Source organism: Bos indicus, chromosome 17 (genome assembly GCF_029378745.1).
Source record: "Bos indicus isolate NIAB-ARS_2022 breed Sahiwal x Tharparkar chromosome 17, NIAB-ARS_B.indTharparkar_mat_pri_1.0, whole genome shotgun sequence".
Lineage (NCBI taxonomy): Eukaryota > Metazoa > Chordata > Mammalia > Artiodactyla > Bovidae > Bos > Bos indicus.
This window is the reverse complement of record NC_091776.1, coordinates 52,966,991-52,983,106: the sequence shown is the minus strand read 5'-3', so window position 1 is coordinate 52,983,106 and position 16,116 is coordinate 52,966,991. Positions and strand designations below refer to the sequence as shown.

Here is a 16,116-nt window from a genome sequence, read left to right as displayed (position 1 = left end):
AGAACTTGTTATAAGGCACTTTATTAAAATAAAAGTGCTTACATCCCTTTAATGTATTAATCTATTTCCTGAATAACATATGGAATATTAACAAATACTGTACACCAATTCTGTCCCTTATAATAGTAGGAAAACAGTATTACTTTAGTAAGTTTTTTCACTGCTCCCAACTTCCTTTTTACATTTTTGCTCACCATGGTATTGCCTATAGCGTAGTTGTTCTTAAAAAAAGAAAAAAAGAAAGAAATTTCCAGCCAGTGTCTTCTAACAGAAATTGCAAAATGCCATAGAAACCATAAAACAAATTCAAATAAGAATTCCAGGTAACTTAAATTAACACCAGTCTTGAGAAAAACCAATTTTATTATCATTACCACCCAGCTTTATTTGTGCTGGATTATGTACCAAATGGCCAGATCTTCTAAAGAACATCTACATAACATTTCTTTCATGTTTCAAGAGATGAAAATAACTGTACAAGGTTAAGTACAAAAAGTACACAAGACAGCGGACACCAAAAATTCATGTATGAGATATTTATCCCACCTGCAGCTTTTATATATTTGAAAAGTAGAATTCATGAACTAAAAAATATTGTCCTTCTATAGTCCTGTCAAGTTTAATGGAAGTGGGTTTAACCTGATTACAACACTAACACCAGTATCACTGATCTGATATTTACAAAAAAATCATATTTTTCAATAAATTAAAGTCAATGCAACGCCCATGCACGCTAGAATGCCAGCTGTTCGGTGATCAAGGACCTGGCATCAGAACCAGTCTGTAAGAGTCCCCAGTATAGTGTGGTCTTCAAACCGTGTCCATTCCTCGCATTGATGAGGTGAACCCCAAACCCATTCCTCTCTGTGTGTGGGTTTGTGATCTTGCCATTTCATACTGAGCATCTAGATTTCTAAATACTTCTTCCTGCTGTTTCAGTGTCTTATAACTTTCTTCATCAACAGAGCTACATCCAGCTTCATCTTCACTCTAAGCAACAGATACAAAAATATACTATTAAGATGAATTCACCTAGACTAGCAAGTACTTCTCTCACTTAAAAGTCCTGGTAGATCATATTTTTGCAGTATATATTTGATCTCACTTAGCTTCAATTCGTCATTCAAGGCAATGTTCCTTCTTGGTACTGGGATAGAAGATGTTAACAAAAATCAACTTCATTCAGTGGGAATGAGAAAGAACATTTAGAACATGAAAAACTATGTAAATAAATGTCTAGAAGAAAATGGGGATCAAGTTTCATCTTTTCAATGAAAAACCAACTCCCTTAGTACTGACCAATATTTGAACATTTGTGGACATTATCAGGTTACTGTATAAAACCTAAGACTGTATTTGTTTATCTATACATTACTCAACAAAAAAACACAACCTTCTACATCTCCTTTAAAGGAGATGGTCCACTGGTTGGGAAGCTGCCTTCCAACAGTGGACGCAGGTTCCATTCCTTGTCAGGAAACTAAGATACCACATGCCATGGGGCAATTAAGTCCATAAAAAAGACCCTGCATGCTACAACTAAGACATGATGCAGCCAAAAATAATAATATTAAAAAAAACTTTCTTGAAAAAAAAATAAAGGTCTGATGACAGTTAAATCTTAACAAATACTCTATCAACAAATATCAAATTTAACAACCTCTATTGTCAGCTAGTGATAATTTATTGGTCTAGTGTGTTTCATTTATGTTCTATTCTCAAAATTAACCTAGAAAACATAAATAAAAATGCACTAGATGTATAGCAAAGGGAACTATGCTTAATGTTATGTGGCAGCCTAATGGAAAGGGAAGGGGAGAATGAATACATGTGTATGTATGGCTCAGTTCCTTTGGTGCTCATCTGAAATTATCACAACATTCTTAATCAACTATACTCCAATATAAAATTTAAAAAAAAAGGCATTAGAAAGTATCCAGAGATGGCATATCACTAAAATAACACTGAGAACCAATGTTACCCTAAAGATACAAATTTACATGAGTTTTAATACAAAGTGTGCAAAGTGTGTAACTCACCTTAATACCCATTAATTTCCTAAATTTGACATTTTGGTCCTTGTTTCCAAAATTCAATTTCTCCCATATTTCAGCAGATTGGGATTTGTCCTGTTAAGAAACAATGCACTTTTAAGACATGTAAAATTTAAATATCTTTTATTAGGATACTCAAATTTTCCATAATACAGCCTAAGTAAAAAAACCATTAATGACATTCTATCAATGGAGTTGGTAATTGTCTTATATAAAACATAAAAACTAAGGAACTCTTTCCCTTTAATAAATATGTGGGCATACTGGTTTTCTCTGAAAGTCTGACTTAGATCATGCATTTTTTTCCCCCAGTATTAATAATAGTAGCAAGAAAGAGAAACCCAAACTAAATTATTCCAATCCAAATGAATTTTTCTAACTTAGAAATCAAGAACAAAACAGGGGAATAAGAAAACTTACTCCTTCTTTCTTGCCTTGCCATAGCATTTTCCTTTTTTTCTCTTGTTCAGCAAATTTCATTGGATTCACAGCTGCTGGGTTGTAATAGCTAGGTACAGCTATTCCGGTCTCTGCCAAAGCTTTCGCCTGCAAGGCTGCCATCTGAGCTGCCATAGCTATCTGAGGAGTTACTTGTGTTCCTGACGCCAAGAGGGCAGCAACATTGAGAACAGAACCTCCAGTAGCGGCAGCTGCTGATGAGGAAGCAAGTATGGATTTTAATGAAAACAAGCATCTTAATTTACAGTAACATATTATTTATATGCAAGAGCTACTAAGGTGCAAAAGGCAGAGTATTTTCACCAAATATAAAAAAATGACTTGAGTGTTAAGCTTATAAAGCAATAATATTCTAGCAAACACTTAATGTATTCATCAATAGACATTGCTGTATGTAATTCCTTGTATGAACTAAAACTTCATTTTCTTCTCTGAGGATAAAGAGAATTCTGTAAACATGAAAAAGGTGTACGATTTCAATGGAAATGAACTATGGTGACTGTAGCTAAACTTTTAATAACTTTCATTTGAATGGTTCTTGATAGGTCACAATATGATTTCACTATATCATTTGAAACTCATATGAAATATTTAAAACTATTAAACAGGTTGTTGTTGAGTTGTTAAATTGTGTTTGACCCTTTGTGACCCCGTGGACTATAGCCTGCCAAGCTCCTCTGTTTATGAGATTTTCCAGGCAAGAAGACTGGAGTGGGTTGCCATTTCCTTCTCCAGGGGATCTTCTCGATCCAAGGATCAAACCCACATTTCCTGCACTAGCAGGTGGATTCTTATCACTGCGCTACCTGGGAAACCCAAACAGGTTATTACACTCACTTAACAGATAGATACCTGGCCCAAAATAAAAAGTATCAGGTCTGGTACTTCTACCTTCCAAATAACATTTCATACAAGCTCTCTTTGATCACCCTTAAGACATCCACAGGCAGTGCATTTATGTCATATATAAAAGCTTGGATTCCTTAAGCAGTGATGGCTAACATGCTACATGAACAATAGTAGTCACTATTCACTTGTCAAAATTATCTACACTGACCAAGTCAGAAATACAGCACAAAAAAAGTTTTATGAGGTAGAAAATTAAAATAACATGTTTAGGACTTCCTCGTGTTACAGAGAATAGAAACCTGCCTGCCAACGTAGGGCAAATGGGTTCAATTTCTGGTCAAAGGAGATTCCACATGCTGTGGAGCAACTAAAGCTCGTGAACCACAACTAGTGAGCCTGTGTGCTGCCACTAATAAAGACTGTGCACCTGGAGCATGTGCTCTGTAACAAGAGAAGCCACCACAACGGGAAGCCTGAGCACCGCAACCAGACAAAGCCTGTGCGCAGCAACGAAGACCCAGTGCAACCAAAAATGATTAAAAAAAAAAAAAAAGCTAAACACACACAAACAACAAACAAAAATAACACGTTCACAAGTCAGTAATGGTTTTTAAAATGCCGTGCATCCATAATAAAGAAGAAAGATTTACCTGCAGCTATTTCCTGTTGTTTTTGTTTTTCAACCATTTCCTTTTCTCTCTGTTCTTGTAATTTCTTTGCCCTTTCCAACCTGTCAAAGACAATTTAATAAAAAATAACAACATACAGCCAACATTTATCTTTATATGTATACATGTGTAGGCACAAAACACTATATAGAATTTTAAATAAATTTAGTATTTTCCACAAACTGACATCTGCATGTGAGAAAAAAAGCAATCATTCTTAAGCTGGTATCACAGTCACAATCCAATGTTATTTCAATACTGGTTTTAAACATTTTTAAATTTACTGAATAGCCAACAACTCTAACTGCTTTTATGTATAGTTCCCAGAGAACAGTTAAAATGGTTAAGAGATAAAAATTATTCAGTCTTCATCAGTGCTGGTTACAGGAGAAGGATAAAATTTAACCTTGCAAATTTGAAACACTGAAAAAATATATCCGAGTAAATTTTAGGTTATGTTCAATAATTTACAGAATTACCTAAAAGCTTCTTAAGTGAGGCTGATTGGGAGTAAGGCCAATCAAAACATGCAGATGATATTTATATTTAAATAGACTTTATTGTCTCTAAATTAAAGGAAATTAAAAAGGCAAAAATAAAATTTCTAAAAGGGCAAGCAAACCCTTCCTATAATCTAATAAAACAGGGGAAAAAACTATTAGAAAATTATTTTTAGGAGATGAAGAAATTAGTAAAGGAATTGGAAACATGAAACACAAACTCATCCCTAAGCAAAATAAAAACAAATTCTGGTTCACACTAAATTCACTAATGAATACACATACTAAACAAAATGTGCTGTCAAGTCAGCACCTGCTATATTACAAATCTTAAGTAATGTTATCTTCATAATGAGTTCCTGAAAGAGAAACCCCTTTTCTTCTCTGAAGACTCCTTGATTTACCAATCATAAGTTAAACACTGTCCCCTCCCTCCTTTTAACATGGTATAAAGAGGCAAGGATTGGGGAAAGTTTTTTGGGGGAGGGGAGCAGTGGGCACGATGGGTAAAATATAGTGGTAGAAAACTGGCATTCCCTTTTTAACAATTACTGAAATTTACATAAAAGGAATATAGCAATCTTGCACACATAAAGGAAAGGCATGTAGTAAAGCCTCGAACTTGTCCTTGGAAACAAAAGTTTCTGATTAGAATTAATGTTAAAATATAGATTTATAAATACTTAAAAATATTTCAAACGTAGTTTTAGAATTCTGTTATTCAAAAACAAAAAACAAAAAGTCTACGTACTGTAGTTTAACAACAAATAACCACCCTTCAAATTTCAAGGTAGCCAAAGAATAATTTGGTATTCTGAAATTAGAGCATTTCATGTATTGTCATCTGAAAATCACTCAGGAGACTAAGTCAGTTTTAGAGGCTAGTCACAAACTCAACTTTAATAAAATCAAAAAATAAAACACAAAAAAATTCATGATCAAAGTTAATGAACTATTCTTCATACATTAGTTCAGATATTGTGGAAAATTATTTCCTAACTCCGTTGATTTTAGTTTCAGGAAGAAAGTGTTTGACAACTTTTTGTTTGCATATTTTAAATGGCCATTGCAGGTTTGGAATCAACACCATTCACTAAGGTGAATGGAATGAGGAAGGGGTGAGCTCACACCTTTGCTGCTGCTGTTCAGCTGGAGTTTCTGCCAGGCTGGGTTCGCAGGGCAGCAGCCCATCAGGTTACATTGTGATAACTGTATTTTTGTAATGAAAAAAAAAAATACAAACTCAATTTCATAGAGAAAAAAAATCAAAATCGAAAGATTTAGTTTTCAGAATATGGGAAAACCTGCAAACAAGGGCTTGTATTTTACTTTACTTCTTGCCTCTATCAGGTAGTTCAGTCAATGGTTTCGCAGATTTAGTTAGATAGCCCTGTTGTTTGTTGTGTGGTCCCACAGTCACCCATCTTTGAAATATTATAAAACTTAAAAATACAGTGATCTTTCTACGGTATTAGCAGTAAAAATTTTAAGATCAAATGAAGTGGTTCATTATTTGGCACCTTCAAAATAAGAAAATTACTGACAGAATTCTACTTATTGTTTCTGAGACTGTGTTCTTAGGAACAAAGAAAGTAATGACAAAGCAGTTTTAGAGACAAAATGGACAGAGTTCTTAGATCAGATTTAGGATTTTTAAAAACGTTTCCAATTGCAAACTGAAAATATTTATAAGTCTAGATTGGAGAAAAATGAATGAATTAATCGTGGAAGAGAAAAAGAGCAACTGCTGCAAAGTACCTTTTCCAGAATTAACAAACCACTTACATAGCTCTGTATCACAAAGCACCAAGTAGTCATGGCTACATTTAGTTGTTTGAATTCTTCTGACTGAAAGCATTCATTTGCCCTACACAATTGAGTATCCATTTCAAGATGAAAAGGAGAAAAAAAATCCATCAAACAAAAATATACACACCTCCGAGCTAAAGCTTCTTGTGCATCCATTGCTGTGTTTCTGCCTCTAAAGGGAGGTGGACTAGGAGTTCGGCTTAAACTTCTGCTAAATCTTCTTGGTTTTTCAATTCTCTTCTTCCTATCTCTTTAATAAGTCATATTTTACATGTCAGTATGGCCAAGTAATACTTTACTAAGTCAAAATCACAGTTACATAGTTCAAACTGTGTAAGACTAGTTTTCCATAAATTCAATGTAAGCACTCCTTTTTCAGATGACATTTAGGTTGTTTCCAATTTCTTGCTATTATGCCCAATGTTGCAAAAGTTAAAAGATATGTACATTAGTAATTTTACACATGTGTAGGTCAATATATGTGCTTCCCTGGTGGCTCTGCAGTCGAGAATAGGCCTGCCAATGTAGGAGACACAGGTTTGAGCCCTGGGTCAGGAAGATCCCCTGGAGAAGGAAACAGCAACCCACTCCAGTATTCTTGCTTGCAAAATCCCATGGACAGAAGATCTTGGCAGGCTATAGTCCATGAGGTAGCAAAACAGTGGGACACGACTTAGCCACTAAACAGCAAGGTCAGTATGTAGAATAAATTTCTAGTAGTGGAATCAATAGGTTAATCATACAAGTGACAAACCCAAGTTCTTATAATAAGTTTAAGTGCACTTATACCCATATTTCAGCCTTTTATAGGCTGTTTGACTTAAGAAGCAATAAATTAACAAAGAAGCTTCCCCACTAACTTTATACCAGTACCTGTGAATACAGATATAATATACTATTAGTCCATGGGATCGCAAAGAGTCAAATACGTGTGGCCTAACTGAACACTATTAATAACTGCTTTGTAGGGAATAAACCTATTCTTTGAATACTTGAAGTGATCTTTATTGAACTTCCAGTTTCAACAAATTGAAGCCTCCTTCCAATCAAGACAAGTTTGAACTAATAAGCTCATCTTTTGAATATCTGAGAAAATAAACCAGTATGGTGGACAGAGCCCATGTACTGACTTTGCTTCTCGGACCAGGTCCTAGCTTTACCATTTAAGAAGAGTATGATACTGAACTTCTTGGGCAAGTTACTTAACCTCTCTAAGTCTGACCTATCAGACCCTGTTCCTATCTGAGTTTATTCAAGATGATAAGTACCTACCGACTTCTACTCCTTGTCCTACTCCTGCTTCTACTCCTATGCCTGTGTCTTGATCTTGAGCGGGAACGAGATCGGATCCGACGTTTTCTTTCCCTGCTTCTGGATCGTGATTTCTTCCTCTCTCTGCTTCTGGATCTTGACTTCTTCCTATCCCTACTCCTGGATCTTGACTTCTTCCGCTCTCTGCTTCTACTACGATGACGCCTAAAATTAAAGCACACAAATTTTCAGTTATTTAAGAGTTCTGTGTTCAATTATAAACATTATGAATTATCTGCAGCATATGCAGCCAATACTCCTGTGTTGTATAACTGAAGTTTTTTAATGAAAGGAGTTACACAAAAAATAGACCTTTGTTCTTATTTGATGATGCTTCCTAGAGAATAACGTGATAATGTCAAAAATGGAATGTTTCCTACCCCAATTTAAGATTTAGTTTAATAGTTAGCAGCAAACAAATCCTATACCAGCAATGTAAGAGGACTGTTATATGGGCAAACTATATATAGTTTTCAGCAATATTTTTTTTTTCCACTGTAAAAGACAGACAAATCAAAAAGTTAAAAATTCCAAATATTCTAACCAAGATTTTGTTGCATTGCTCTGTTAATGTAAACTTTTTATGTAATTTAGAAGTTCTGTAGAAGGCATTAACTTAGGAAAAACTACTTACCTTTCACGAGACCTAGACCTTGAGTGACTTCTGCCTCTTGATGATTTTCTTTCTTTGCGTTTGTGTCTGTCCTCACCATTTTCAGATGAATTCAGCCGCTCTCTTCCTTTATCAGAAGAATGTTCTTTGTCATTATGTTCCTCAGACTTGTGTTTCTTAGACGACTTATCTTTGGATTCATGTCTTCTTGCCTGTTTTAAGAAGAAGTTGGTTCTTTCAGGAAAATAGTGCAACAAAGAGAGTTAGTATGGGTATCAGAAGCAAAAATGTTGTGATGCAACATTAGTAACCTTAGGAGTGTGTGGCAAATTTAAAAAAGATCTAGTTTCACATCACCCAAATGTTGCAAATATATACTAATTTTACTTTTTCCTTATACACCCCCCAAATGCAGTTTTTACCCCAGAATATTTTCAATATCACAATTAAAACAATGACTTTCAATGTTAAAATAATATAAACCATTATTTCAGAAAAACAGAAATCCCTCTTGTTTCTTTTATCTAAAAGGGAAGTACACATGTATCAAATTTTTTTCAAATTTCCAACAAACCTTTTAGAGAAACAGACCATATATATATATATATAAACACAACAACTTCTAAATCCAGAGTACATAGTAAGTTAACAATAGTGAAGATAAGGACACAGAAATGCAGCAGAAAATGCATTTCCAATTAGGCAGTTAAGTAAAATTAATCTAAGTATTAATATTTTCTGCAATTTCAAATTACTTTACGCAGAGTTAAGTGTCCTTTTTATATAGCTATACTGCCACATCCTTTCTTAAAGACGGCTCTTGATTTTTCTCCCAATGTCTACACTGTGAAGCAATCACTTTTCATCTTGCAATATCCCAACAGGCTTGGAGTTCTATTACATTTCATGTACCTAGGGTAGAAAATGGCAACCATATCTTTTAATTTTTATGAAATCAAACTAGGTATAACACAATTAATCCCTATACCATTATATAATACATACTTCCCCCATATTCTGAAGAATTATAAAAACTGAGGCTTTTCCTTTCACAACATATGCATTCAGAGACTGGGCTAAATCAATTGTATGATCAAGTCTCCATCCTACACTCACTGAATTACAAAGTGCTAAATGTTAGATTCCCCCACATTAGGATTTGTTAGATCCATCCTATAGCTAAAGCTTACAATCCTGGACATTTCAGAATCACAATTTTAAAGCTAGAAGGAAACTCAGATCCTCAATTCCCCTTACTTTATATAAGACTAAGACCTCAAGTCACAAAGCTACGTATTAGGAGAGTTGAAACCAGACCCCATATTTGATGCCCAGACTACGAGAGGACAGTTAGCTCATAGGTTCCAAACTAGACCTTAGCATATTTCCAAGATTAACTTTTCTTAAAAACAAAAAACTCAGTCAAACATTTTGGAACATGCACGATGATACATTTGAAAAGGGTCATAGTAGGTAATTCATTATTTTGCAGAAAAATGAGAGACCTGGAGACACAGCTAAAGTTTAGTTTCAATGCCAGTTCTCTGTATGAGCTTATAAAACACTATTTTCTTGATTTTGCCATATGGCGGCAAAGTGGAAAAGCTTTAAGTGGTTAAGCTTGCAAAAGTTTTAGAGTTTATTTTAAACCAGTTTTCCAAACATAACATTACTATTATTTTAAAAAGAAAAAAAACCATTTAAAACCCTTAACTGATTTAAGATATACTTAAGGGAAATAGGAGTTTGAATGACTAATAGTTACCTTATCATGAAGTAGGCTTATTATTTTGCTATCTGAGTCTGCAGCGTCTTCAGTTCAGTCTCTTCGCGCATTAGCACGCTGAGTATGATTTATTATAGAAATGTTATCATGTGAGCTAAACAAAATAGTCATTTTCACAAAAACTCTCCTAAATTAAAAATGTAACAGAGCTTCCATTAGGGGAAGAGGTGAAGTCCCTGCCCACATTTGTTTAAGGAGTCCCTTGCCCAGCCCCCAGGAGACTCTCCTCCCTTTTGGCTTCTACTTCTGCTCTTCCTTTGTTGGCTCATTCCTTGTCTTCTCAGGTGGGCAAGTTATCTCTTCTGCAATACAGCTGCTGTCTGTATCCTCAAGTTTTGCTGTCACTGCCACCTTTCCAGCTGTCCCTCACTGACGCTTTTATTTCAAAATTCAGTATTACTATTAGGGAACTAGTTTACTAATGAAAAGGACTCTTGTTACCTTCCACAAAGAAAAAGTAGCCCATAGATATCCAGAGTACTGCTACTTAAGAATGATTGCTATTTAAAAATCCTGAGCAGTCGTAAGGCATAAGGAGACTCGGGACCTCAGATTAATGGAAGCTCTGTGCAACAGGCCTAAAAAACCAATTATATTCTTCATATGAAATTTTTATGGTGAATATTTTCACAACATAACATATTAATAGTTTCTGAATGAACTTTTCATATAAACAACTATCTTCTTGAAAAAAACGATGAATCCAAATCATGCTTATTTTATAACTCAATTAAACCTTTTAAATTTCAAGTTTTGGTACTTACCTTGACAATATCATATATTCACACAAACATTTCTACCAAATACTTTACAAGTATTTTAAAGTGCCTATTCACTACAAAGTGTTAATTACCTCTTTGCTTCTGCTCCGGCTCCTGTGTTTTCTTCCTTCATTATCTGTGAACACACAAAAATTCACTATAAATAAACATATAAAGACATCTCAAACATAAATTCCAAAACTCACACAAAGAACGTTTCTGTCCATTTGCCTAACTAAAGAATTTATTAAATATTTACTAGTCAAGTAAAGCCTCTAAAGCCTATTTTTTATGGCAGGGGTGGGATATTTGAAACAAGCAATCTGAGTAAACCAGAATATAATCAAGTAAGTAAGTAAAGGAAGTTCCACAAAAAGTCCATGTTCTATGACACATGACCAAACAGAAACTTTTAGGTAGCCACAGATTCTTAGTATTTTACAAAACATTCTGTCCAGTCCATCTTGTTTCCTATTACACAGCAAGTCAAAAGGACAGAAGACTTCCTTTAAAAAGTAGTTGTGATGATACTGCACAGTTTCCAATATATAGATAAAAAATCACACTTAAAACCATTTTGTAGATGATTATCTGTGGGTACAAAAGATATATAACTAGATCCCGGGTCTTAAAACTTTTATTAAACTCATTTCTATTCTACTTCTCATTTAAGTACCTCATTAAGTATTGATTCATTAGCAATACAGCATGCTTTCTATGCCACATCAGTCTAGTTTTTAAAAAAAGAAGTTAAAGACCATTTCAAAACACAACTCTTGCTTTCAGAAATAATTTAACATTAAGTTAAAAAGAAAATCAAGGTTAAAAATATTCTTGTAACTTATGTCAGAGATGTGAAATAAATTCAGAATACGCCACTGCTCAGACTGCATCTTTCAAAATATTGTTTTGCCTGTGTTAAAACGACAAAATTTAAACCTCTAGGGCTAATATTAATGTGACACAAGTTTAATCATACAGTTTGAAAAATTATGAAACTTCTGTATGTATTAGGACATTTTTAGTCCTCATAATTGAAAATTTCTCCACCAAATTACCAACGCACTTTTCACTATTCATTTCTCAATTCGAAGAACACATATAAACTGTATCAGTAAACTAATATCTTTTACATTTTCACATGGATTATAAAAATGCTGGTAGTGGTATCTTTTCTAGCAATTCTTACCTGACTTTCGTTTTCTTTCTCTTGACCTTGACCGTGATCTTGAATAATGATGTTTTGAGGCTCTAGGAGAAACAGATACATCGGACTGCTCTTTTTTCTTATCTGTATCTGGGGATGTTTTTTCTGGGGCTAGTCCATCTCGTTCTGTGTCACTAGCCTACAAGTTCAAAGAAAAATCTTTGTAAATTCTTAACTGCTTTAAAAATGTTTTCAATTTCTTAAAAGAGAGAGGAGGAAAGAAAGACACTTATCCTTGGGTTTTACACAATTAAAAACAGAAAATCAAGTAACCAGAACAGCTGATTTCCAAGTGGCTAAATATGCTTTGTACTTAATAAGTCTGAGTAAACTGAAACGACTAACCCAATACCAAACAGACGTATGTAACTGGATGGATTTTTTTTATTCATTGTTTTTACATCTTTCAAAACAACGAGGAAAGGAAAAATAAGGGTCCAAGTATTTCCAATAAATACTTAAGCAGAGAAAAGAGTCCATTTTAGATCTCTGAATTCATTTAGTTGCCTTTACTACATGGGCATAACAAAAAGGCATTTTAAATGAGCTGTGAAAGGTTAAAAAGACTGAGGACTGTGAAATCTTAAAAAGCAGAATGCTTCTAGAATATTATACATGAAAAAAAAAAATTAACTTACCTATCTGAGAACCCAGTATTAATTTCATTAACCCTCTTTAATGAAAGCCCCTTGGCACAGTGCTTCTCCAAGTCTGCCTCTCCTCACATACGGAAAAATTGTTTCTGCTTTAAAGCATTATAAGTTACACAATACAAACTTTAAAAATGGAAAGAAACAGTCAAGTGTACACTCACTCTGAGAGACCTGATTTACCTGAGACAGTAGGGTCCTTCATTTAACTATCAGCTCTTTGTTTCCCAGTTTACAAAAGGGAACATCTTTTTTTTTAAAAAAGGAAACTTCCTGTGCCTTGATCATGACATAGTACTCAGCACAGAGATCAACCAAAAAATGAAGAAACTAATTCCAGTTATTAGTTTTCCATTAACAAATGTATTTCTGTAAGAAATTGATTTAAGTAAGTCATAGGAGAAACTAGAACCTTAATGTTCTTGAGTCAGATTCTGATAAAAGGCAGGGAAAACAATTTCAGTATATGTGGAAGGTGGTGACCCATCTGACCAAAGAGGGAATATGAAAGAGTCAATACGCTAATATGCCTGAGGAGCTAATTACTTAGGGCATGAATTGGCAAAGTATGGCCCCTAAAAATGACTTTTACATTTTTAAAAGGGTTGTTAAAACAAGCAAGCAAGAAATGTGACAAGAGACTATCTGTTGTATGTGGTCCACAATGCCTAAATCATTTACCAACTTGCTCTTTACAGAAACAAATTTCAATGGTGAATTACTATACATTTTCAGCAGAAGGAATAATCACATGATAATGAACTTCTTCTCTTAGGAAAATTAGTCCAGAAAACAAACACCAAGTAAACTAAATGGACAGTAATTTAACAAGTGAAGTTTGAGAGGCTGCATTATTTCACCAACTTTTTTCTGAGGGTCAAAAATGAACCCAACTCACTCAAAGCTGGACACTTCAGGAATAAACTAATACATTTAAAGGGAGGGATGTATTTACAGACTGGGTTAGGATAAAAGACATTATGTGTTAAGCGTCTAACAATATTACCAAAAAACAAGAAACAAGTGGAAGCACATAACTACTGGGGAGGCTCATTCGAGCATATTTGCTTCTTTATGTATGGGTCGTATCTAGAGTCAGAAAACTTTTGTGCAGAAAGGCTCTCATCCCTTAGAATCAGACTCAACTTTCATTCCACAGATGGGATTCAGCAATATGAGCTGACTCACCACAGAAGATACTCTATCTGCTGTCTATTAATATATGATACTCTTATCACACAACAAAAGAGGATTCTGATTTTCACACTAATACTGGTTATTTTCTTTTATTCTTGCCCTCATCACTATTCTTAAGGATTGTTTATAACAAGTTTATGATATGTTGGTCAAGTTACACTGAATATAAAATAAAGCAACAGCAAAAACTTCAAGCACTGCTATCTCTTCTCTCAGTGCATGCCACTTTTCTGTCCAACTGAGACAGCATACCTGAAACCACTGGCACATCTCATTCACTTCTAAGACATCATGACTAGTTAAAAATCTTTCCATGGAAATGCCAGCATCTAGCCCAGGTCCTAAGTTTTCAGTCAATGGTTTATTTAACTACATGCTTAACATTAAGGAAGTCCGGCAACAGGGAAGCCCAATGTCCTTGACTTAAAGGAAGGCACTCTGTAATACGGGGTAATAACACATCAAACAGCCATTTTCATCTGTAAAATATATACAACAAGACGCCAACAAAAACCATCGTATCACTAAACAGATGAATAATAGGCGGCCACTTAGACCACCCTAAGCTTTTATGTCCTTTAGGATATTTTACAGTAATTAAGATCTCAATTTAATAAGTTCAGTTCTGTAAATCTTATATGCTAACTGCAAAAATGCCCTTCACTCTAGCATTTGCTCTATTAGAAAAACATCATGGTTTCTTAAAATTTACATCTTTACTCAATGACGCTCAAGACACAATATACCTATGTTTTCGCAGTGCAAAGAGAAGTACATTGGACTTAATACTAGGCTACATCTCCAGGGGATCGTGTCTTTCTATCGAACAAGGCACTGAAGAAACAAATGTTTTCTTAATATCTGAGCTCAGGTAAAACAATATTCTTCCAAGACACTATTTAAACAAAAGAAAACACCAAATCGATTATTTGCACAAATACCAAATAGCCTGCCGACTGTTTGAAACTGGTTCGATTGTTATCAAAAAACCCAGTTCTAAATCAAATCGATTAGGAATGGGGTGACAGGGAGGGGCAGATTAACGATTTCTTATGCCAGATGGAGTACTCTATATGTAATAATCCTATTTATTTTCGAAAGCGAGAAAACAACTTTTTAATCAGTAGAAAAGGATGCAAAATGTTTGCAATTTTCTTTTAACCGGATAAAGTAAAACGAAATATTCCCACAATAATGCGACCCATCTGGACTGGGTATCATATCCAAAGTAGGCTTATTTTACACAAGAGGTAATTGAAAAATTGTAATTTTCATTTAAAATTAAACGGGCCAATGAAGGACTCAAATTTAAAATAACAACGCCAATGATAGGGCTTGATTGTTTCTCAAAGACTTCAAAACGGAGCATCATCAGTCCGAATTCGTAGTTTCAAAGTCTTCTCCTAATTAAATCGAATTTCTACCCCCTTCCAGAAACTCGTTCCCTAGATGCTTACTAAGGAATAAACTAAGGTTTACGCAGACGCCAACACTAATTGAAATTTTGCGATTAGAATTGTCTCATTGAGCGTAGGCAAAATGATCGCTCCTAGACTGCTCTCTTTTCGCGTTCTATCCCTTACAGGTACCGCCTTTCTGACCCAATACTTTTCAGAGACGACCCCTGATCCCTTTTCTCTTTTCCCCAGCCCTCTCCCACTGCGAACATAAATGCCCAAGCCTTAACGAAATTCAATATAACCCACTAACTAGTGAGTAAGCTAAACTGCAGTCAGTCCTGTGAACCAGAAGGAACCAAAAACTGGGAAAGAGACAGGAAAGTTCTGGAAAAAAAAAAAAAAGACACTCCCTGCTGCTCCCCACCCCCAACAACAGCGCCTTATTTCCCCCTCCCTACAGCAGCCAGCCATGATGGCGGGCGCAGAAGAAGGCCAAGGCGCCATTTTGTCCACACACAAGTGCGGACAACAGCCCTGGAAGCCGCTCATCCCTTCTTTGGAGAGTAACAGGAAACTATCCATGATTTTAAACTCAAGTTTGGCACCCACCGCCATAGTCCAGAGTCTTGGCCGCAACGGCGGCGCCTCCACTTGCCACTTTCCACAGTACTGGCCGCTTCGACGCTTCGCCACGGACTGAATCGCTCGCGCAAGAGACCCGGATGGCACAAAGGGGGGAAAAGGCCCGGCGCTCAGCACAGCTTGCTGGGAGGAAAAGGGGTGGGGATAAGAGTTTCTGTAGCAACGCGGTTAGACGGTGATTGGTTGTTCTTTTGAAGGAGCCGGTAAGGC

General features: G+C 35.3%; 1 protein-coding gene across 5 annotated transcripts; it reads right to left on the bottom strand.

Annotated features, from left to right (window-relative positions):
- Positions 1 to 345: 345 nt before the first annotated feature.
- On the bottom strand, positions 346 to 16,031 carry RSRC2 (arginine and serine rich coiled-coil 2). Of its 5 annotated transcripts, none has more exons than XM_019977607.2 (10): positions 15,874 to 16,031; positions 12,000 to 12,156; positions 10,903 to 10,946; positions 8,285 to 8,475; positions 7,612 to 7,815; positions 6,467 to 6,589; positions 4,013 to 4,092; positions 2,475 to 2,707; positions 2,040 to 2,129; positions 346 to 990 (listed from the first exon to the last, which is right to left on the bottom strand). In XM_019977607.2, exons 1-10 carry the CDS (start codon positions 15,877 to 15,879, stop codon positions 811 to 813), a joined length of 1,308 nt encoding a protein of 435 aa, XP_019833166.1. In that variant the 5' UTR covers positions 15,880 to 16,031; the 3' UTR covers positions 346 to 810. The 5 variants fall into 5 exon arrangements, with proteins under 5 accessions (XP_019833166.1, XP_019833167.1, XP_019833168.1 ...); XM_019977608.2 differs by having other exon boundaries at positions 2,475 to 2,704; XM_019977609.2 differs by having other exon boundaries at positions 8,285 to 8,497; positions 15,874 to 16,020.
- Between the last annotated feature and the right edge of the window lie 85 nt (positions 16,032 to 16,116).